Genomic DNA, 14,895 nt, shown 5'->3' on the forward strand with positions numbered 1-14,895 from the left:
CATTATTTAATTATTTAATTAAATTCAATAACTAAGTATTCTCAGGAAAGTCGTCGTATACATCTTCTACATACGGTGAAGCGTTCTGACTCTCGTATATCAGTTCTGCATACGCTCGCATACACTTCTGGTCCCACACCTCCTCTACGAAGGATCTCCCGGTTTCAGCTGGCAACCATTTTCGACCCATCAGCTGAGTCGGCTTTCGAGTCTTCAATGCAGCGAAAAAGCTTCCTAATGTCGGTTTCGTAGTACCATCAACCATCGGAGCCACTTGAACAGCAGGTGAAGTAGCGCGGGTAACAAAGTAGTAGACCCCGTCTCTGCACTCGAATAGAAAATCGTCCCTGTGATTACCCTCTACGCAGTACATGAGTGGACGGTAGACGGAAAGTCCGTGGGTATAACGAATCATCAGGTCAAATCGTGATTTGCTGTATAGACCTGCAGAGTTGGGAAACAGGTGATGACGTAGTGGCCAGTCTGGCCAGTCTGAAGACCATCCTGGTGGCAGTCGTTCAGGCGGTAGTCGATAACAATTGTCGAAAGCCCTTTCTCGACCGGTGAGCCAGGGCGGCAGTTTCTGGTAAGATATGGGTAAGACGTGAAGACAAAGACGGCCAGTCCGACCTTTTGCTGTATACACTTGAGTATTGTCTCTTCCTGTAATGGTTACGTGAGAGATACCCTTGCGCACGAAGAACAGGCAGCTTACAACATTATACAATCTGTCCAGAGTCGCCATCGAGCGAATAGCTACCCGGTTTGTGCTTATTCTGGATATAGCTTCTTTGACCATTCTGGCTACTTCAACCCGCTTCGATGACGATGGGAACTTTTCATAAAGACGGCGGAAGAAAGTGTCTAAGGACTCGACATGCATCTGAAAGCTAGTTTGTTCGATGGACTCGGAATAAGCAATGGGAGCGAAGGCGCACCCTATTTATCCTCTCTTTATATCGTTTGCTGGCACTCCTTGATGAGCCGGAGCCGCATCGAGCAGGGCTAGCATGTATGCTTCTAACATATTCCACAGAAAGAGCTGGCCTCCATAGAGCCCAACTTTTGGATGTCCTGGTAGTTGCGCGGAGTGAAATGGAAGACGTAGTTATAGAAGATTTCAGCATCTAAGTATTGAAAGAGTAAGCTCGGGTTACTGAGGATAGATCATACTCACCAAATGCGCTGATTCGAGAAAGTGCTACAAAAACAAGTTACTGATAACTTTGAAATTTGCGGTTAACGGTCACGGGGTCGGGGCGGCTTAGCTAAGCGGACTCATGAGCGGCAGTCGGTTCCGACTTGACTTGCAACTACCAGCCCCGCTTGCTGAACCTTGACGATACAGATGGCACCTCCGACCACTCGACGACGACCGCCGGCGGGTCGTACAGTACAGCCCTCTCCTACGAAACGACGACGAACTGCAACCCCCGGACGTCAGGCGACGCCACATGATGCAGGCGATATCATTCCAGTGCAGAAGCCCAGAGAACGAGGAAAGCTGAAGCAGATACCCGAAATGCCGATAGATATTCTGTTTGAGGTGAGTACATACGCGACAACGTGCATGGCGCCCTGTGAACGTATTCAGGTATTCTCTCACCTCGATGCCCTCGACATCATGCGCCTGTCAAGAACTACGAAAGCGTTGAGGCGTCTTCTAATGCACCGGTCAGCAATATCGATCTGGAAGGCTGCCTTGTCTCGCGATACCCTGCCTCCCTTGCCGGTCGATCTTAATGAACCACAATACGTCAACTTGGCCTTTTCTGAACACTGTCATGTACATGCTTCCTTCTCTCATATCGTCCCTTGCGAACTTAGTCATGTCATAGAACTGCTTAGCCTCAGGAAAACATATCATTCTATGGACTTTCAGAACTAGGTTATGCCCAGTGCGTGATTTCGTTGGCATTGCTTTTCTCTTCTCTGACTAGTGCCAACACCAGAATTGTCTTACGAAAGAGCATGTCCTATATTTCGTTACATACACATCTGTCACTCATCTCCGTTTTAGTTTCGTATACTCTAATGTGCTAGGTCAATTTGGACCTTCCATTCCCTTACAGCACCTCCGGATAAGCCCAGACATTCTACGCAATGATCGGACGGGTCTGTTTTCTTTGCTTTTGTTCAACCTTGGCCTCTAATGCTCTGGCAGATTTTACTTACATATTAAATCGTGAGGAAGTCCGAGCTCTTGCAGGGGATCCTGAGTTGGCAGAGGCGCCACTCGGGTTCCTTGCACCCTTGGGGGCAGGTTTCGGACAAGTCCATGAGGTCGTGCAACAAAGAATTGATTCCAATGAACCGACACGTCAGGTAAGCACACTGTCTGAATCACTGTAGAAATTAGTATTTACGCAGTGAATAGTTTGCAGAACAGTGCAGAAAAGCTGAAGCACTGCGCGCGGAAAGGATAAGGTTAGCAGAAGAAGCAGCTCGTGCTGAACGAACGCAGAAGTAAGTCAGCACGTTTTCTGTGAGCAATTTATTGTTTATCTTTTCCTAGGATTTTTGAACGACTGTATGATCTTGGTTACAAGGATGAGGTAGCATATTTAGAGGACGACGGTAAAATACTCAGCAATCATACCCTCCTCAGGACACACAAGGAATTAACAGAACGCTGTACTTTCCAATATCCCTCGCCGACGACCCTTGTTCTGACAAAATCTATAGCATGGGGTGCGATGTTACCCACTCTTCTCAATCTACTAGAAGACGCTCGCGGGAAGGTACTCAAGAAGAAACGCAAAACTATATACAAAACCAGATTAAACATCGTCTCCAACCTCGTCAAAGCCCATGCTGCCGAAAACCCCGACAAGATAACACCAAGCGCCGCGGACATCTGTGTGATACCCAAGATTAAAGCCATCCTCGAGAACAACGACGTTGAAATCTACGAGAAGGAAGAAGACTTTTCCGACCTTAAAGCCGAGCTCCCGAAGATTTCTAGAGAATGGCGACGATCAAAAGGGATGTACTCGCTATCTCTTATGCCTGGGAACAAACACGACATCTCGCGACTCTCTCTTGCGACAACGTTCTTCAAATGTCATCAATGTACAGAACCGATATCGTATCCCCGGGTGCTTGCACATAAATGTATGACTGCTCTAAGGCACGGATATCGTAATCGGTCAGACGATTTGGTGCTACTGTGCAAGGGCCTACAAGCAGAACCGTGGAACTTTGATCGCAATGGCGTTGAGTGCTATGAACTTGCAGGCGGTTGCGCCGTCGACGTCGTTCGAGCCTCTGGACTGAGAGCTGAGAAAGCTACCGTGGAGGATATGGAACGCGCGGATGTATGGTTAGAATGTATGAATTGCCGTGCTCCGGAGAGAGGGAGTGTTGTCTTTCAGTGGCGTCAGGCGGTAAGTAGTTTTGATCAGGGCTCAAGTTCGAGGGTTCATCGATCATCATTTGGGTAGATCTTGCATGGACTTCAGCACGCTGAACGTGACACTGTGGCGGTCTGGCGCGCACTAGTGAATGACAGGGACATCTATGCGGCGAGGAACGAAGAGATTATCAAGACCAAGGCACATACTTATGGCTCTGATGATTATACCTGCCGTCGATGTGATGAAAAGGTGAACCGGTCTCGGATGAGAAGCCACTGCCAGGAGAGGTTCGTCTGATTCTTTTCATTTCTCGTCGTTTCAGACGCACTAACTTTGTTTGCGACAGGCACGGAATAACGAACCCGACCAAAGACGATTTCACGCTCGACGTGGATGCCTCTATGAGCCAACAACCGTTTCCCATCCTAATTCCGCTGGTGGGATCAGCAGAACCAGAGGTTATTGACCTTTTGGATCCTGATCCTATCGTCATTTCGGATTCGGAGGACGTCGAGCCAGAGTGTATCGAGATTATGGATGATGACGATGAACCGCAAGAAGCTGGTAAGAGCAGTGTGGGTACGGAGTTGTGCGATAAAGGTGAAGAACCGACATTGATCATAGATGACGGCTAAAGGAATAAAATTTCCTACACGATGGATGTTCTTACACTACTGTATTCTCCAAATACTGTTTTGCTTATCTTCTATGGTACGTAAACATATAATATATTGCGTTTCTTCAATTATCACAATGAGTGGTACAAAAGGGCTAGTTACAACAACAACAATCAGTCCTACATCCTTGACTATCCTTGACTATAGTACATCTCTTTACACCATTGGTTCCAATATGTAGGTAGCACTCTCGCGGTTGTCGAGTGGGGATTTAAGATTTGCTCCCTCAAAAAGATCACCTCCAACCTTTAAAAATGGCCTTCAAACATTGGCCTCTTCACTGCTCGACTTTTTGAGCCTCACCCAGCTTGCCGTCGGCCCTTCGCCGGAATTGCTCTCTACATCTGCCTCAGACCCGCTCTCGTTGCCGTCCTCAGCTTCGCTCTCGGGATGCGTCTCGGACTGCGGCTCGACGGCCTGTTCCACGGTAGGAGGAGGAGGACGGACAAATGGCTGAGTAGGGAGGAGTGCATTACGCACAGAAATGAGGATGTACGGGATGTTTAACAGAGTATCCAAGATCAGAGACGGAAGAACAGAAGCTAGTTTGTACGTGTGTGCTGCAAAGGCGTATTAAGTCATATAAATGGCAGAGAAAAGAGATGTACTCACCACCAGCCCCTACTGAAAACCGTTCCCCACGAAGCCAGTTCTTTACGACCCCAAAGCAGAGATTGAAGCCCAGAAAGGACCAACCGAATTGTCCATTGCTCACGACGCCGACGATATTATCCACAAAGACTTTAACATCCGTTGGTTTACGAGCTACGCCATACCGAGCGTCATTCTGGAAATACCCGGTAAATGTCTCCCACTTGGACTTGGGTGTGATCGATTGCTGGGCCATGGCAGCGAACCCTGGACCATAAGTGATCTTCTCAGAAACGCTCCAACTTTCCATAGCCTTGTATACATCCTCCGGCGGTAAGAAGTGCGTGGGCGGCCCGACATTGAACGATCCAACATCGGCAACGACGACGCTGATGTTCCTCATGGCCTCGGTCTTGCCGGTGAGTGCAGCTACCTGTATCTCGCGACGGAGAACTTCTACTGCGCGAAGGGTACCAGCGGCGCTCATACTCTGCAAGGACGAGAAGGGGAGCCCAACACGCGCGTCTGTGGCGGGAAGACAGACGATGATGGGTTTCTTGCCTTTGGAGGGGACGTTCCGGAGGAGGGGGAGTAAAGACTGGATGACCTGTAGTGGAGTAATCTGAGTAGCTGTGAGGTAAGCAAGGTAGTCTGATTGAAGGGAGATGTGCTCAAAGGGAGCGTGGTGGGCCGGGCCGGCTAGCGAGAGGAGCGAGACAACAGCGTGGACGTATGGATGCGAGGCCGGAGATGTGAAAGGATCTCCCGGTGAATTCAGTGGGAAACGTCGGGAGAGAGCCGAGGATAATGAGCGCAAGAATACCGGTATTGTGCCGGGCTGTATATCTTCAGTAGGGAGGTAATTGCAACTGAACAGGACGTACCTCAGTAGGATCCAGCACCAAGGCCCGAACAAATCCATGGCTCTGTCGTTCAAGTAGATCCACCGCCTCCGGGGTAGAGACGCTGGCAATGACGATGTATCCTTTCCGTTCGAGGTCGCTGATGAGCGACAGGCCCAACGGAGTGTCACCACCAAGAACCACTGTAAAATGTCAGTGCTACTCGTTAAGCACTAATCTATCTACTCACCGACGACTTGGCGCTTCTCAGTCGCAAGGGCCTTCAGCCTGCGTGCACGGACCGTGCGCATGTAGACGCCACCATATCCGACTAAGAGCCCGGTACCGACGACACCAACGGCAATCCCGCCTGTCGTCCACGGATTCCGCTCGATCCAATCCGCCGTATTCTCCACCCATGTCGCAGGAGGCGGCGGTGGTGGAGGAGGAGGCGGGACCTCAAAGTCGCCTAGGCCCGGGATATGTTTAGGGATACCAGGCCCGTATCGAGTAACGTCGGTCCAGAGCTGGTTGAAGCTGTCGCGTATCCTTGGAATATCAGGCCTCGCTGCCGAAAGCGATGAGTAGAAGATCTCCTCGAGAGCGTCGAGGTAGTCTTCAATCATGTCCATGGTCCTGTCCATGGTGGCAAATTGAAGGAATATCAGCGATCGCCGGAATGAATACCGAGTCCGGCCCGTCTCCGGAACGCCGACTTGTGCTGCACTTTGTACGAGTACATTCGATGCCCCCTGTCATCCAATCAATACTCGCATATTGCAGGTTCCTTTCATGTTGGAATTCGTCCGAGAGTCCTCACAAGAGGCAGGTGTTCTCTGACATATTCCAGGTATGTACAATACCTGTGCGATTCACAATTGTACATACATTCTATAACTACCCGCTGTATTTCTACGCATTTCTAAGCTGAATATTGTAAGTTTTATGAACTGTAGATACTGTTCACCTTGTACATCTTCGTATCAGCCTCCGGCACAACATTGGACCCATAAACACTCTCCACCTTGTACATCTTAGTCGGCGGCTCCTCAGCAGCAGCAGGCGTTACTGCCACAGAAGTCGCCTTACTAGCCAAACCCGCAGCCTTCCCATCCGGAATCCTGATAAACTCCAAATTCCCATCCGTCCCCTGGCCATCAAACACGAAATATCCCTTCCGCTCAAACTGCATATAATCGCCCTTCTTCAGGTCCTTGACATTCGCATCAGCCAGAGCGGCCTCGCGGAACTCGGTTACGGGGGTGATAAAGTCGTTCACGTCGTCGTTCTCCTCGAGCTTCTTTTTGGTGATCAAGTAGTCGTAGTCAAGGAGTGTGACCGGGATCAAAGGGTTCTCAGGCGTAGGTTGAGCGAGCCAGGTGATCTTTTTCTTGGTCTTTTTGAAGTCACCCTCAAGATGAAGGTCCATTTCGATGGAAGTGACCTGGCCTGCTGCGTCGGTCGTTTTCGATCGAACGATGGCGTTGCCCCAGTCCATAAGAGTGACCTATACAACAATCAGAGAAATCAGCATAGACGATTAGGTTACTGACCTCCTCCTGGTCGTCGAACGACTGTGCGTCCTCCTGATCGATAAGGATGTTTGACGAATACACCGTCTTCTTCTCACCAACGTCAGGGTTCTTTTTGTGTTTCGGCACACTTTTCACCTCGGGCGTGCTTGGTCCGCCTTTGATGGTGACAGGGACGCTAGCGCGATATGAGCATGAGAGTGTAAAACAAACATATAAACGACATACATGTTGGCTCCGATGATTGCCCAGTGACGCGGAGCAACAGGATCGATGACTTTCTTGTTCATCGCCCAGATGGAATCCCATTCCAATGAAACTATCGCTTGGGATGGGCCTTGCAAGAGCATGAACTGGCGAAGGGCCTCAACAGTCAGTCCACGACGCCGGATACCGCGCACGGTCGGGAAACGAGGATCGTCCCATCCGCGCACCAATCCCGTATTGACGAAATGGTGCAGTTTTCGTTTCGACAGCAAGGTGTAGATGAAGTTGAGACGGCTAAAGTCCCAGATTTGGACGTTGCGGATGCCAAGTGCTTCGGTCATCCAGCGATACTGCGGGTTTCGGTCGCGGTACTCGTTTGTCCTCAGTGCATGAGTAACACCCTCGATGGAGTCTACGATAGGACACGCGAAATCGTAGGTAGGATATACTTTCCACTTATCCCTAAAGGATACATTAATATTGATCCAGGAATGTCAGTGCTTGAGGTACTCACCCAGTACGATGATGAGGCAAAGTGTTACATCTGTATATGACTGGATCCCGTAAAGCTTTGTTGTTATCGTCTACACTCAGTTTGGCTCGTAGACACCACCGAAGGCCCTCGGGGGATGCTGCGGTCATCTCGGCGAAATGCTTGAGGTTATCTTCAACGCTGTCGTCTCGATGGGCTGAGGCTATTCCCTTCATACGCTCCTCACGCATCTGCTTAAGGACTGAGTACTAATATAAGAGAAGCAAACACGTTTTCTTACCTGAGCTTGCTCGGTATCGTCGGTATAGGCTTTACCAGACTTGATGATTTGGATGGCAAAGCCATATAGGGTATCAAAGTAGTCAGAAGTGTGCGTGACCACGTCTCCTTTGATGTCGAGAAGGGAAAGATCTTCAAGGATGGTATCCTCAAACTCAGTCTGCATATATCGTTAGTATGGAACGGGAAAGGTAGATATTCTTCGTACCGTTTCCTTGCTGGGGTTAGTGTCGTCGAAACGAATGATTAACTTTCCGTTGTACATTTTGGCGAAATACTGATTCAATAGTGCAGCCTTGGCATGGCCGATGTGCAAGTAACCGCTTGGCTCGGGAGGGAAACGAGTGACTACTTCGCCCATCTTTGCACCCTCGAGACCAAGGGCAAATCCAGCTGCAACCTTGGTAGATCTAGCCTTGCTGGCTTTTGCGGCTGTCAAACCAGCGATAGCTGTTTGAGTGGATTCCAAAGACTCCAGATACGAGAACCATCGATTCAGGTGAGCGTGCTTGTTGTTCTTGAGAAGACCGATGATCTTGATGTTGCCTGACGGTTGTTAACTTTTTATTGTTGAGTGGAAGCGGCAATAGTCACCTTTCAAGGTCCCCCATAGTATCCAATCTGATGCAGTAAGGTCGTGTCCAACAAGGAAGGTCCTAAACGCAAGATGGTCGTCTAATGAATCGAGAGCAGTGATGATTTTCGGGACCGTAGTTGTAGTGAGCAAGGTCTTTGCTAGTGCAAAAAAAGTAGCTGTCTGGTAAATTTGAGTAAACTGGTGTAGAGACTAGACAGAAATTTTACCTTGGAGCTGTCTTCGGAGAGGCCACCTGCCTTGGATAATGCGTGAACGATGTCTTCTTCAACGGTGATGGTCGATCCATTCAGATCCAGGACTGGTCCAGTAACTGCCTCATCGTACACGATCTCAGCTTTTTGAGTATACGCTGCTATCGCTACTGCAGCAAAGGGGAATGGCGAAATCTTTGCCGACACGGTTAAGGTTGCCATTGATGGTGGTGGTAAATGAATGACCTTTAGTGACTCGAAGATCGGTAAAGTCGGTCCTATCGGAATAATCGGATTCCTAATTAGTGAGTCATGTTTTTTACGACATTCTATTTTAGCACACGATTCTGCTAAAACTTTTCTTTACTTCGATCCACCACCATGCCCATGCTGTCTGTACCCTCGTTTCCATTTCCGATGACTGTTACTGAACTTTTACTGTTTCTAGAGCCGACCCTTCCCAAAAGTACAGGCCGTACACCCCATTGAACCTCAAAGATCGTCAATGGCCGTCGAAAACGTTCACCAAGGCTCCCAGTTGGCTGTCGACCGATCTTCGGGATGGTAACCAGGCCCTGGCCAACCCGATGACCATCGAGCAGAAGACGACTTTCTTTAGGGAGATCGTTAAATGTGGTGTCAAGGAGGTCGAGGTCGCATACCCTGCTGCTAGCGACACTGATTTCTCCTTCGTACGAGGTCTCATCGAAAACAACGAAATTCCCGACGACGTATGGATACAAGTTAGTCCGATCTTCCATTTTTTTCGTCCTTGGATACAAGGTGTATTGAACTCATATTGAGCAAGGTCCTGACACCAGCCCGGGAAGACTTGATAAAACGCACGATTGACGCGGTCGCCGGATGCAAGCACGCCATTCTCCACATGTATAATGCAACGTCCCCCTTGTTCCGAAATGTCGTATTTCGCAATTCAAAGGAACAGACCATCGAACTTGCCGTTACTCACACCAAGATCGTCAAACAGCTGACAGAAGAGTGCACCGCAAAATATGGAACCAAGTTTCGCTACGAATACAGTCCGGAGACATTTACGCAAACAGAACCGGATTTTGCAGTGGAGATTTGTGAAGTCGTCAAAGCTGCATGGGGAAAGGCCGGTACAGATTTCGAGGACAAGATCATCTTCAATCTTCCATCAACAGTGGAGATCGCCCCCCCAAATCACTACGCCGATCAGGTAATATTTCTGATTTCCGAGGTTCGCGCACATTCCAACTGTCTTTCCAGATTGAATATTTCTGCAGCAAAATATCCGAGCGAGAGAAGATTCTGGTCAGTCTGCATCCCCATAACGATCGAGGTACGCATCCATCTCACAGCGCCATCCTTTTTCCTTATTTTCTTCCAGGCACTGGAATTGCATCGGCCGAACTTGGTTTCTTAGCTGGTGGTGACCGTATCGAGGGCTGCTTCTTCGGTAATGGAGAGCGAACGGGGAATGTCGACCTCGTTAACCTCGCCCTTAACTTGTACTCCCAAGGGATCCATCCCAATCTCGACTTCAGTGACCTACAAACTGCCATCGATGTTGTTACCCAATGCAACGACCTCCCTGTTCATCCAAGACATCCCTATGCTGGTGAACTCGTTTTCACTGCATTCTCCGGGTCACATCAGGATGCCATCAAAAAGGGGCTGGAAGCCCAGAAAATACGACACGCGGACGCCGCAGCGAAGGGTGAACCCCAGTATTGGGAGGTGCCGTACCTACCGGTTGACCCTGCAGACTTGGGCATGACCTACGAAGCTCTGATTCGTGTCAACTCGCAATCCGGCAAAGGCGGTATCGCCTACCTCATCAAACAGAATCTCCAGCTCGACCTGCCCAGGAAACTGCAAATAGCGTTCTACCAGGTCGTCCAAGAGGTCTCCGACCGCGAAGCACGCGAGATGACCGTGGATGATATAACCACCGCATTCCGAAATGCGTACCACTATGGCGGATCTAAATACAAAGGCCGTTTGTACCTACGGAACTTCAAAATTTCCACCGAGCCCAATCCAGATCCTTCCGATCACTCTGGAGATGAAGCTGAGGTGCGTAAACGGTTCGATGGTACTATATCTGTCGACGGCGTCCTACGCGTAGTGCGGGGTGACGGTAACGGACCCTTATCCGCTATCCTCGACGCTCTCCACACTTACCTACACATCGACCTTTCCGTCCGCGAATACACCGAACACACCTTAGACATCGAAGAGGGCCAAAATGCCCGTGCAGCCTCTTACATAGAGCTCGTCCCCGCCGGCGACCGCAAATCCGCACAATCATGGTGGGGTGTCGGTGTCGACTCTGATATCTCAGGCGCTGGTTTACGCGCAGTGATCAGCGCGGTGAACAACGCTATTGGGGATCGTGAGCTTCCCGAGCTCAAGTTGACGGTCGGGTTCAACGCCAAGTCAGGTCAGGAAGACGTAGCAAGTGTTATCGTCAACTCTCTCGGCTTAGAGCTCCCGCGGAGATTCCAGGCTTCGTTTTTCGAAGTCGTGCAACGTGCAGCGAGGGATGCAGGCGAAATTTCTGTGGGGGCCTTGACAGAGCTCTTCAAGACGACATATGATTATGACGTCCTGACGCCGTCCCCCAAATTCTCTGTGAATACGTTCAATCTCGAACACGTTGACGCGACCAAGCGCGTGTTGACGGGAGACTTTGTTCTATTTGGCTCTCAGAGGAAGATCAGAGGGGAGGGTAATGGGCCTTTATCGTCCTCTGTCAGTGCGCTACACTCTCACGTTGAAGGTACGCTAACTATCCGGGAATACTCGGAGCATTCGATTGGAGAGGGCGCTGAAGTCGTTGCTGCGTCGTACGTAGAGCTCTTGTATGAACTGCCGGGAGAGAAGAAGAGGAGCTCATGGGGTGTTGCAACGGATGCTGATATCACGGCTTCCGGTATCAAAGCAGTTCTCAGCGCGGCTGGAAGGCTGCAGCTGGTACCCAAAAAGGTTGTCAATGGCCATTGAGGGTGGGTTGATAGGAGAAGTTGAATATTTGTGTATTTCTTGCATATAAGACAAGAGCGCGCTCGAATGACTAGCGCCAGGAACTTCATTTTTCGTAATAAAATCAAACATAAAGGCAACTCTCTGACAACGATGATATTACATGCAGGGTCATTGGAAAAAAAAAAAAGGTAAAACCGCGTGTACAAATTATTTACTACATATCCGAAGTACTTGAACATTATGGGTATCGTCATGAATGGTCTTGGCTGATAATGCTGGTCGTGAATCGTGAATCGTCGCTAACTGTAGTCCTTAGAATGGCAAAAATATCTTCCACCAGGCAGCTTTCTTTGCACCAAGTGCAGCCTCTCCTCCCGGAGGAGGAACTGGAACTGGGACCTTGGCTTCATCGGTGCTTAGCAAGGCAATAATCGGAGTGCCAGGGGCGGCCGACGTTGTATTGGGTGAAACAGTGGTAGTATGAGCTCCAGTGCTTGGAGAGGAAGGAGTCGAACTCGACGGCGTTCCTGCAGGAGGCGTGGTGGGTGCGGGTTTGGGAAAGTCAGCTTCCTGCCACGTTCCTGGGAGAAGAGCTACGGGAAGCAACCACGTCGCACTGAGAATAACGCCATACCCTGCTGCGTATCAGTATGAGACAACAGATAGGAAGCAGCAGGACGCACCAACATCATATCCCTTGATAGTACTCCAGCTCCACGAAATAAAAGTGCCGATATACCCAAGATACGGCACAATCTTCTGCAGGAGAAGCAAGGCTGGTTGGACGGGTGGAGGCAGTAGGGAAATAGGGATATGGGTGAATAGCCAAGTCAAGGCTGCTGTGATTGTTGCAGCGCGTTTAGTCGCTTCAAGCTGCTCTTGACTAAGGATGGCGAGGACGGGCGGAGGAAGATATCTGAATCCAATAATGAGCCATGATTGTCGGGTGAAAACTGTCTGGACACGTACAGACGGTAACCCCACCACATCACTTGAACCGAAATTTTCGTGGTCGATGGAATCCAAACTCGTATGGGGGTTGCAGGTGCAGCAGGTTGGTTGCCTTCACGACTCTTCTCCTTGTCCGTACTTCCATCTGCTGGTGCGACTGCGGGCTTCTTCCACCAAGGCCATTTGCGTTGCCACAAGGCTTGCGGCCGCAAGGGGGCAGGTGGATTTGAAGCAGGGACGATGTGAGATGCTGCGATTTCAACGAGAGACTCTTCGGTGGGGAACAACGGCGAGTACATCATGATACTGTCGTCCGACCAGGTGCTGCTGTTGTCGCCTCCTGTACTACCGTCATGGCTCCTAGCACCAAAGCTCTCGAGGATACTCCAAACACTGTCGGATTCGCTTCCTTCAGCATTCATAACGTTGGGGTTGTACAACTTGGCGATAAGCTTCTTGTCCTTGATGGGAATGGCTCCAGGAGGTGGAATGGGACGACCTTCGGCATCTCGAGCCGGCGGCATAGGTTTCGGGAAAGTGCGAGAGTTACGTGGAGTAGGTGAAGGTAGAGCATCAATCATTGAACGAATTTTCTCGGCGAGAGTTGTCGGTTCATTGTCGTCGTCGCCATCATCATCATCGTCGCCAGTATCGCCTATTGCCGCTTCAGGGGTATTATCTGTGCTCTTTCGACCTATGGCGAGTTGCTTTAGGCGATCCAAAGGGCGAACTTTCTCTGCCTTTGTGGAATCGTCAGAGGAGGCAACGACCACGTTCACTGCTTGTGCTCCAACTTCTTCAGGGGACTCTGGCAATGATTCCTCCGGTTCCTGGACAGATTTGGAAGGCGTATAAGCTTGTTTCCCGCTAAGCGAATGCGTGACCTTCTGTACGGGCCCAGTGGAGGCAGTAGAGTCGGAAGAGGAAGAGGACATGAAGGGCGAGAGAGGGAAACAGTCGGGACCTTGCAATCCACTGCGGGACATGTTCTTAATGATCGAATTAACGGCAACACGTGACTCGGGGCGCGCTGCACGTTCGCAGCGGAAGAACGAATAATCCGTGTAACAGGTATCATCTATTGACAGGACGATTCAACCCAGCTATCGTCTCAAACCATCGAACGAGACTTTCCACTTTCCTGACGGAAGGATCGCTGATTCCAAGCCTCAGATCCGGTCGAAGTCTCGCATCTGCCTGGGTATACACCAAAGTTCGATAACATATCTGAAGGTTGGATTTCAGATATGGAGAGGCAGAAAGTGCAGGCGAGATTCGAGGCTCGCAAGTAGCAGTGACATCTACAGCTCACGTCAATCATAAGAAATATTCAGCGACGCGTCACTTACTTTCTAAGAAAACAATGTCACCGCGCTTCACCCTTACAGAGCCAGTCATCCCTCCCCAGATGTCAGCCACGTCTCTCCACGCAGTAAGTTTACAAATGTTTCCTTCATCGTCCCCTAGGATCATCTTAAGAATGCTAATCTCTTTACCCGCGTCAGGTCCCTTTTTTATCCTAATAGTATCAGGTCCGTCGACCTCAAGCACAGCGAGAAGAAAATTCATTTTCCTAGAACCCCCACTACGCAAGCCGTTCAATGTCACGAGAGTATGGGGATTGAAATGAAACGTCGGGAAGCGAGCTATAGATGAGGTATCCGAGTAATGACTTTCTTGCGTCTCCTGAGTCTCCAGAAGTGACGCAGATGTTTCTAGGAACGATGTAGTCGAAGTTTGTAATCTCTCCTCGCTATCTGCAGGATTCGTCGGTGGCCAGGTTATCATAGTTGATTCATCTATATCCAAATATCAATGAATTATCTCAACAATACAGTATGAACGCATACATTCATCGTCGAGCTGTTCATTATCATCCTCTTCATCCCCTCGAAATATCGTGTTTTCATATAGACGCGAGATCCGGCGATTAGTCGCGGCTTCCAGTGCTGCAGATGTCGGTGGTACATGGCCATCCAATATTGCTGCCTCGGGTGAGGGTCCTATTTGTTCCCACCGATATTCAGATTGGCATCCACGCAACTCTTGCAATGAAGGAGCGCCTAGAAATACATGGTACATGACGAAGTTAATCGATGCGCTGGCGACCCGGACCGAGCTAGACCGAGGCAAGATCGGGTGACCGTGACAGTCAGCGGTGACGTCATCGAGAAAAAGTTCGATAGGGGCCAGAAGTGAACTTGA

The 14,895-nt window shown here is 49.7% G+C and overlaps 7 protein-coding genes across 7 annotated transcripts; 2 read left to right on the plus strand and 5 right to left on the minus strand.

Moving 5' to 3' along the window:
• On the minus strand, positions 1 to 1,224 carry EV420DRAFT_1519851 (uncharacterized protein). Its single transcript, XM_060472125.1, has 5 exons — positions 1,178 to 1,224; positions 939 to 1,127; positions 716 to 883; positions 631 to 663; positions 1 to 583 (listed from the first exon to the last, which is right to left on the minus strand). The coding sequence occupies exons 2-5, from the start codon at positions 1,125 to 1,127 to the stop codon at positions 32 to 34; spliced, it is 942 nt and encodes a 313-aa protein (XP_060335049.1). The 5' UTR covers positions 1,178 to 1,224; the 3' UTR covers positions 1 to 31.
• Positions 1,225 to 4,069, plus strand: EV420DRAFT_1519856 (uncharacterized protein). Its single transcript, XM_060472126.1, has 11 exons — positions 1,225 to 1,546; positions 1,595 to 1,786; positions 1,839 to 1,898; positions 1,953 to 1,969; positions 2,021 to 2,115; positions 2,165 to 2,325; positions 2,378 to 2,466; positions 2,516 to 2,634; positions 2,686 to 3,386; positions 3,444 to 3,643; positions 3,703 to 4,069. The coding sequence occupies exons 1-11, from the start codon at positions 1,349 to 1,351 to the stop codon at positions 3,989 to 3,991; spliced, it is 2,121 nt and encodes a 706-aa protein (XP_060335050.1). The 5' UTR covers positions 1,225 to 1,348; the 3' UTR covers positions 3,992 to 4,069.
• On the minus strand, positions 4,070 to 6,121 carry EV420DRAFT_1519858 (uncharacterized protein). The gene is given in 5 exon segments (XM_060472127.1): positions 4,070 to 4,168; positions 4,179 to 4,593; positions 4,646 to 5,462; positions 5,509 to 5,669; positions 5,717 to 6,121. 4 exon segments carry the CDS (start codon positions 6,108 to 6,110, stop codon positions 4,295 to 4,297), a joined length of 1,671 nt encoding a protein of 556 aa, XP_060335051.1. The 5' UTR covers positions 6,111 to 6,121; the 3' UTR covers positions 4,070 to 4,168; positions 4,179 to 4,294.
• A 128-nt stretch (positions 6,122 to 6,249) lies between these two features.
• On the minus strand, positions 6,250 to 9,009 carry EV420DRAFT_1519859 (glutamate-tRNA ligase). Its single transcript, XM_060472128.1, has 8 exons — positions 8,782 to 9,009; positions 8,572 to 8,734; positions 8,186 to 8,523; positions 7,979 to 8,137; positions 7,720 to 7,928; positions 7,227 to 7,667; positions 7,020 to 7,176; positions 6,250 to 6,973 (listed from the first exon to the last, which is right to left on the minus strand). The coding sequence occupies exons 1-8, from the start codon at positions 8,986 to 8,988 to the stop codon at positions 6,410 to 6,412; spliced, it is 2,238 nt and encodes a 745-aa protein (XP_060335052.1). The 5' UTR covers positions 8,989 to 9,009; the 3' UTR covers positions 6,250 to 6,409.
• Positions 9,010 to 9,080: 71 nt separating this feature from the next.
• EV420DRAFT_1106267 (uncharacterized protein) lies at positions 9,081 to 11,988 on the plus strand. The gene is made up of 5 exons (XM_060465859.1): positions 9,081 to 9,158; positions 9,215 to 9,509; positions 9,575 to 9,967; positions 10,018 to 10,090; positions 10,139 to 11,988. Exons 1-5 carry the CDS (start codon positions 9,148 to 9,150, stop codon positions 11,755 to 11,757), a joined length of 2,391 nt encoding a protein of 796 aa, XP_060335053.1. The 5' UTR covers positions 9,081 to 9,147; the 3' UTR covers positions 11,758 to 11,988.
• A 324-nt stretch (positions 11,989 to 12,312) lies between these two features.
• Positions 12,313 to 13,304, minus strand: EV420DRAFT_1222948 (uncharacterized protein; the record flags this gene model as incomplete). Its single annotated transcript, XM_060466479.1, has 3 exons — positions 12,313 to 12,377; positions 12,423 to 12,655; positions 12,709 to 13,304. Coding segments are annotated over 3 exons (894 nt in total), but the record flags the coding sequence as incomplete, so codon positions are not given.
• A 460-nt stretch (positions 13,305 to 13,764) lies between these two features.
• Positions 13,765 to 14,789, minus strand: EV420DRAFT_1729152 (uncharacterized protein; the record flags this gene model as incomplete). Its single annotated transcript, XM_060479886.1, has 3 exons — positions 14,541 to 14,789; positions 14,040 to 14,489; positions 13,765 to 13,991 (listed from the first exon to the last, which is right to left on the minus strand). Exons 1-3 carry the CDS (start codon positions 14,770 to 14,772, stop codon positions 13,765 to 13,767), a joined length of 909 nt encoding a protein of 302 aa, XP_060335055.1. The 5' UTR covers positions 14,773 to 14,789.
• Between the last annotated feature and the right edge of the window lie 106 nt (positions 14,790 to 14,895).

Source organism: Desarmillaria tabescens (genome assembly GCF_030435595.1).
Source record: "Desarmillaria tabescens strain CCBAS 213 chromosome Unknown EV420scaffold_7, whole genome shotgun sequence".
NCBI lineage: Eukaryota > Fungi > Basidiomycota > Agaricomycetes > Agaricales > Physalacriaceae > Desarmillaria > Desarmillaria tabescens.

Coding starts and splice junctions, on each gene's coding strand:
- EV420DRAFT_1519851 (XM_060472125.1), bottom strand. CDS start 1,127: ATGCTGAAATCTTCTATAACTACGTCTTCCATTTCACTCCGCGCAACT. Junction 664..715: donor TGGACAGATTGTATAATGTT/GTAAGCTGCCTG, acceptor TAACCATTACAG/GAAGAGACAATACTCAAGTG. Junction 584..630: donor TCAAGTGTATACAGCAAAAG/GTCGGACTGGCC, acceptor ATATCTTACCAG/AAACTGCCGCCCTGGCTCAC.
- EV420DRAFT_1106267 (XM_060465859.1), top strand. Junction 9,510..9,574: donor CCGACGACGTATGGATACAA/GTTAGTCCGATC, acceptor ATATTGAGCAAG/GTCCTGACACCAGCCCGGGA. Junction 10,091..10,138: donor GCATCCCCATAACGATCGAG/GTACGCATCCAT, acceptor ATTTTCTTCCAG/GCACTGGAATTGCATCGGCC.
- EV420DRAFT_1519858 (XM_060472127.1), bottom strand. CDS start 6,110: ATGGACAGGACCATGGACATGATTGAAGACTACCTCGACGCTCTCGAG. Junction 5,463..5,508: donor TGGTGCTGGATCCTACTGAG/GTACGTCCTGTT, acceptor GAAGATATACAG/CCCGGCACAATACCGGTATT. Junction 4,594..4,645: donor GTTTTCAGTAGGGGCTGGTG/GTGAGTACATCT, acceptor ACGCCTTTGCAG/CACACACGTACAAACTAGCT.
- EV420DRAFT_1519859 (XM_060472128.1), bottom strand. CDS start 8,988: ATGGCAACCTTAACCGTGTCGGCAAAGATTTCGCCATTCCCCTTTGCT. Junction 8,138..8,185: donor CTAACCCCAGCAAGGAAACG/GTACGAAGAATA, acceptor CGATATATGCAG/ACTGAGTTTGAGGATACCAT. Junction 7,177..7,226: donor GCAATCATCGGAGCCAACAT/GTATGTCGTTTA, acceptor ATATCGCGCTAG/CGTCCCTGTCACCATCAAAG.
- EV420DRAFT_1519856 (XM_060472126.1), top strand. CDS start 1,349: ATGGCACCTCCGACCACTCGACGACGACCGCCGGCGGGTCGTACAGTA. Junction 1,787..1,838: donor CCTTTTCTGAACACTGTCAT/GTACATGCTTCC, acceptor GTCATGTCATAG/AACTGCTTAGCCTCAGGAAA. Junction 2,116..2,164: donor TCTACGCAATGATCGGACGG/GTCTGTTTTCTT, acceptor ATGCTCTGGCAG/ATTTTACTTACATATTAAAT.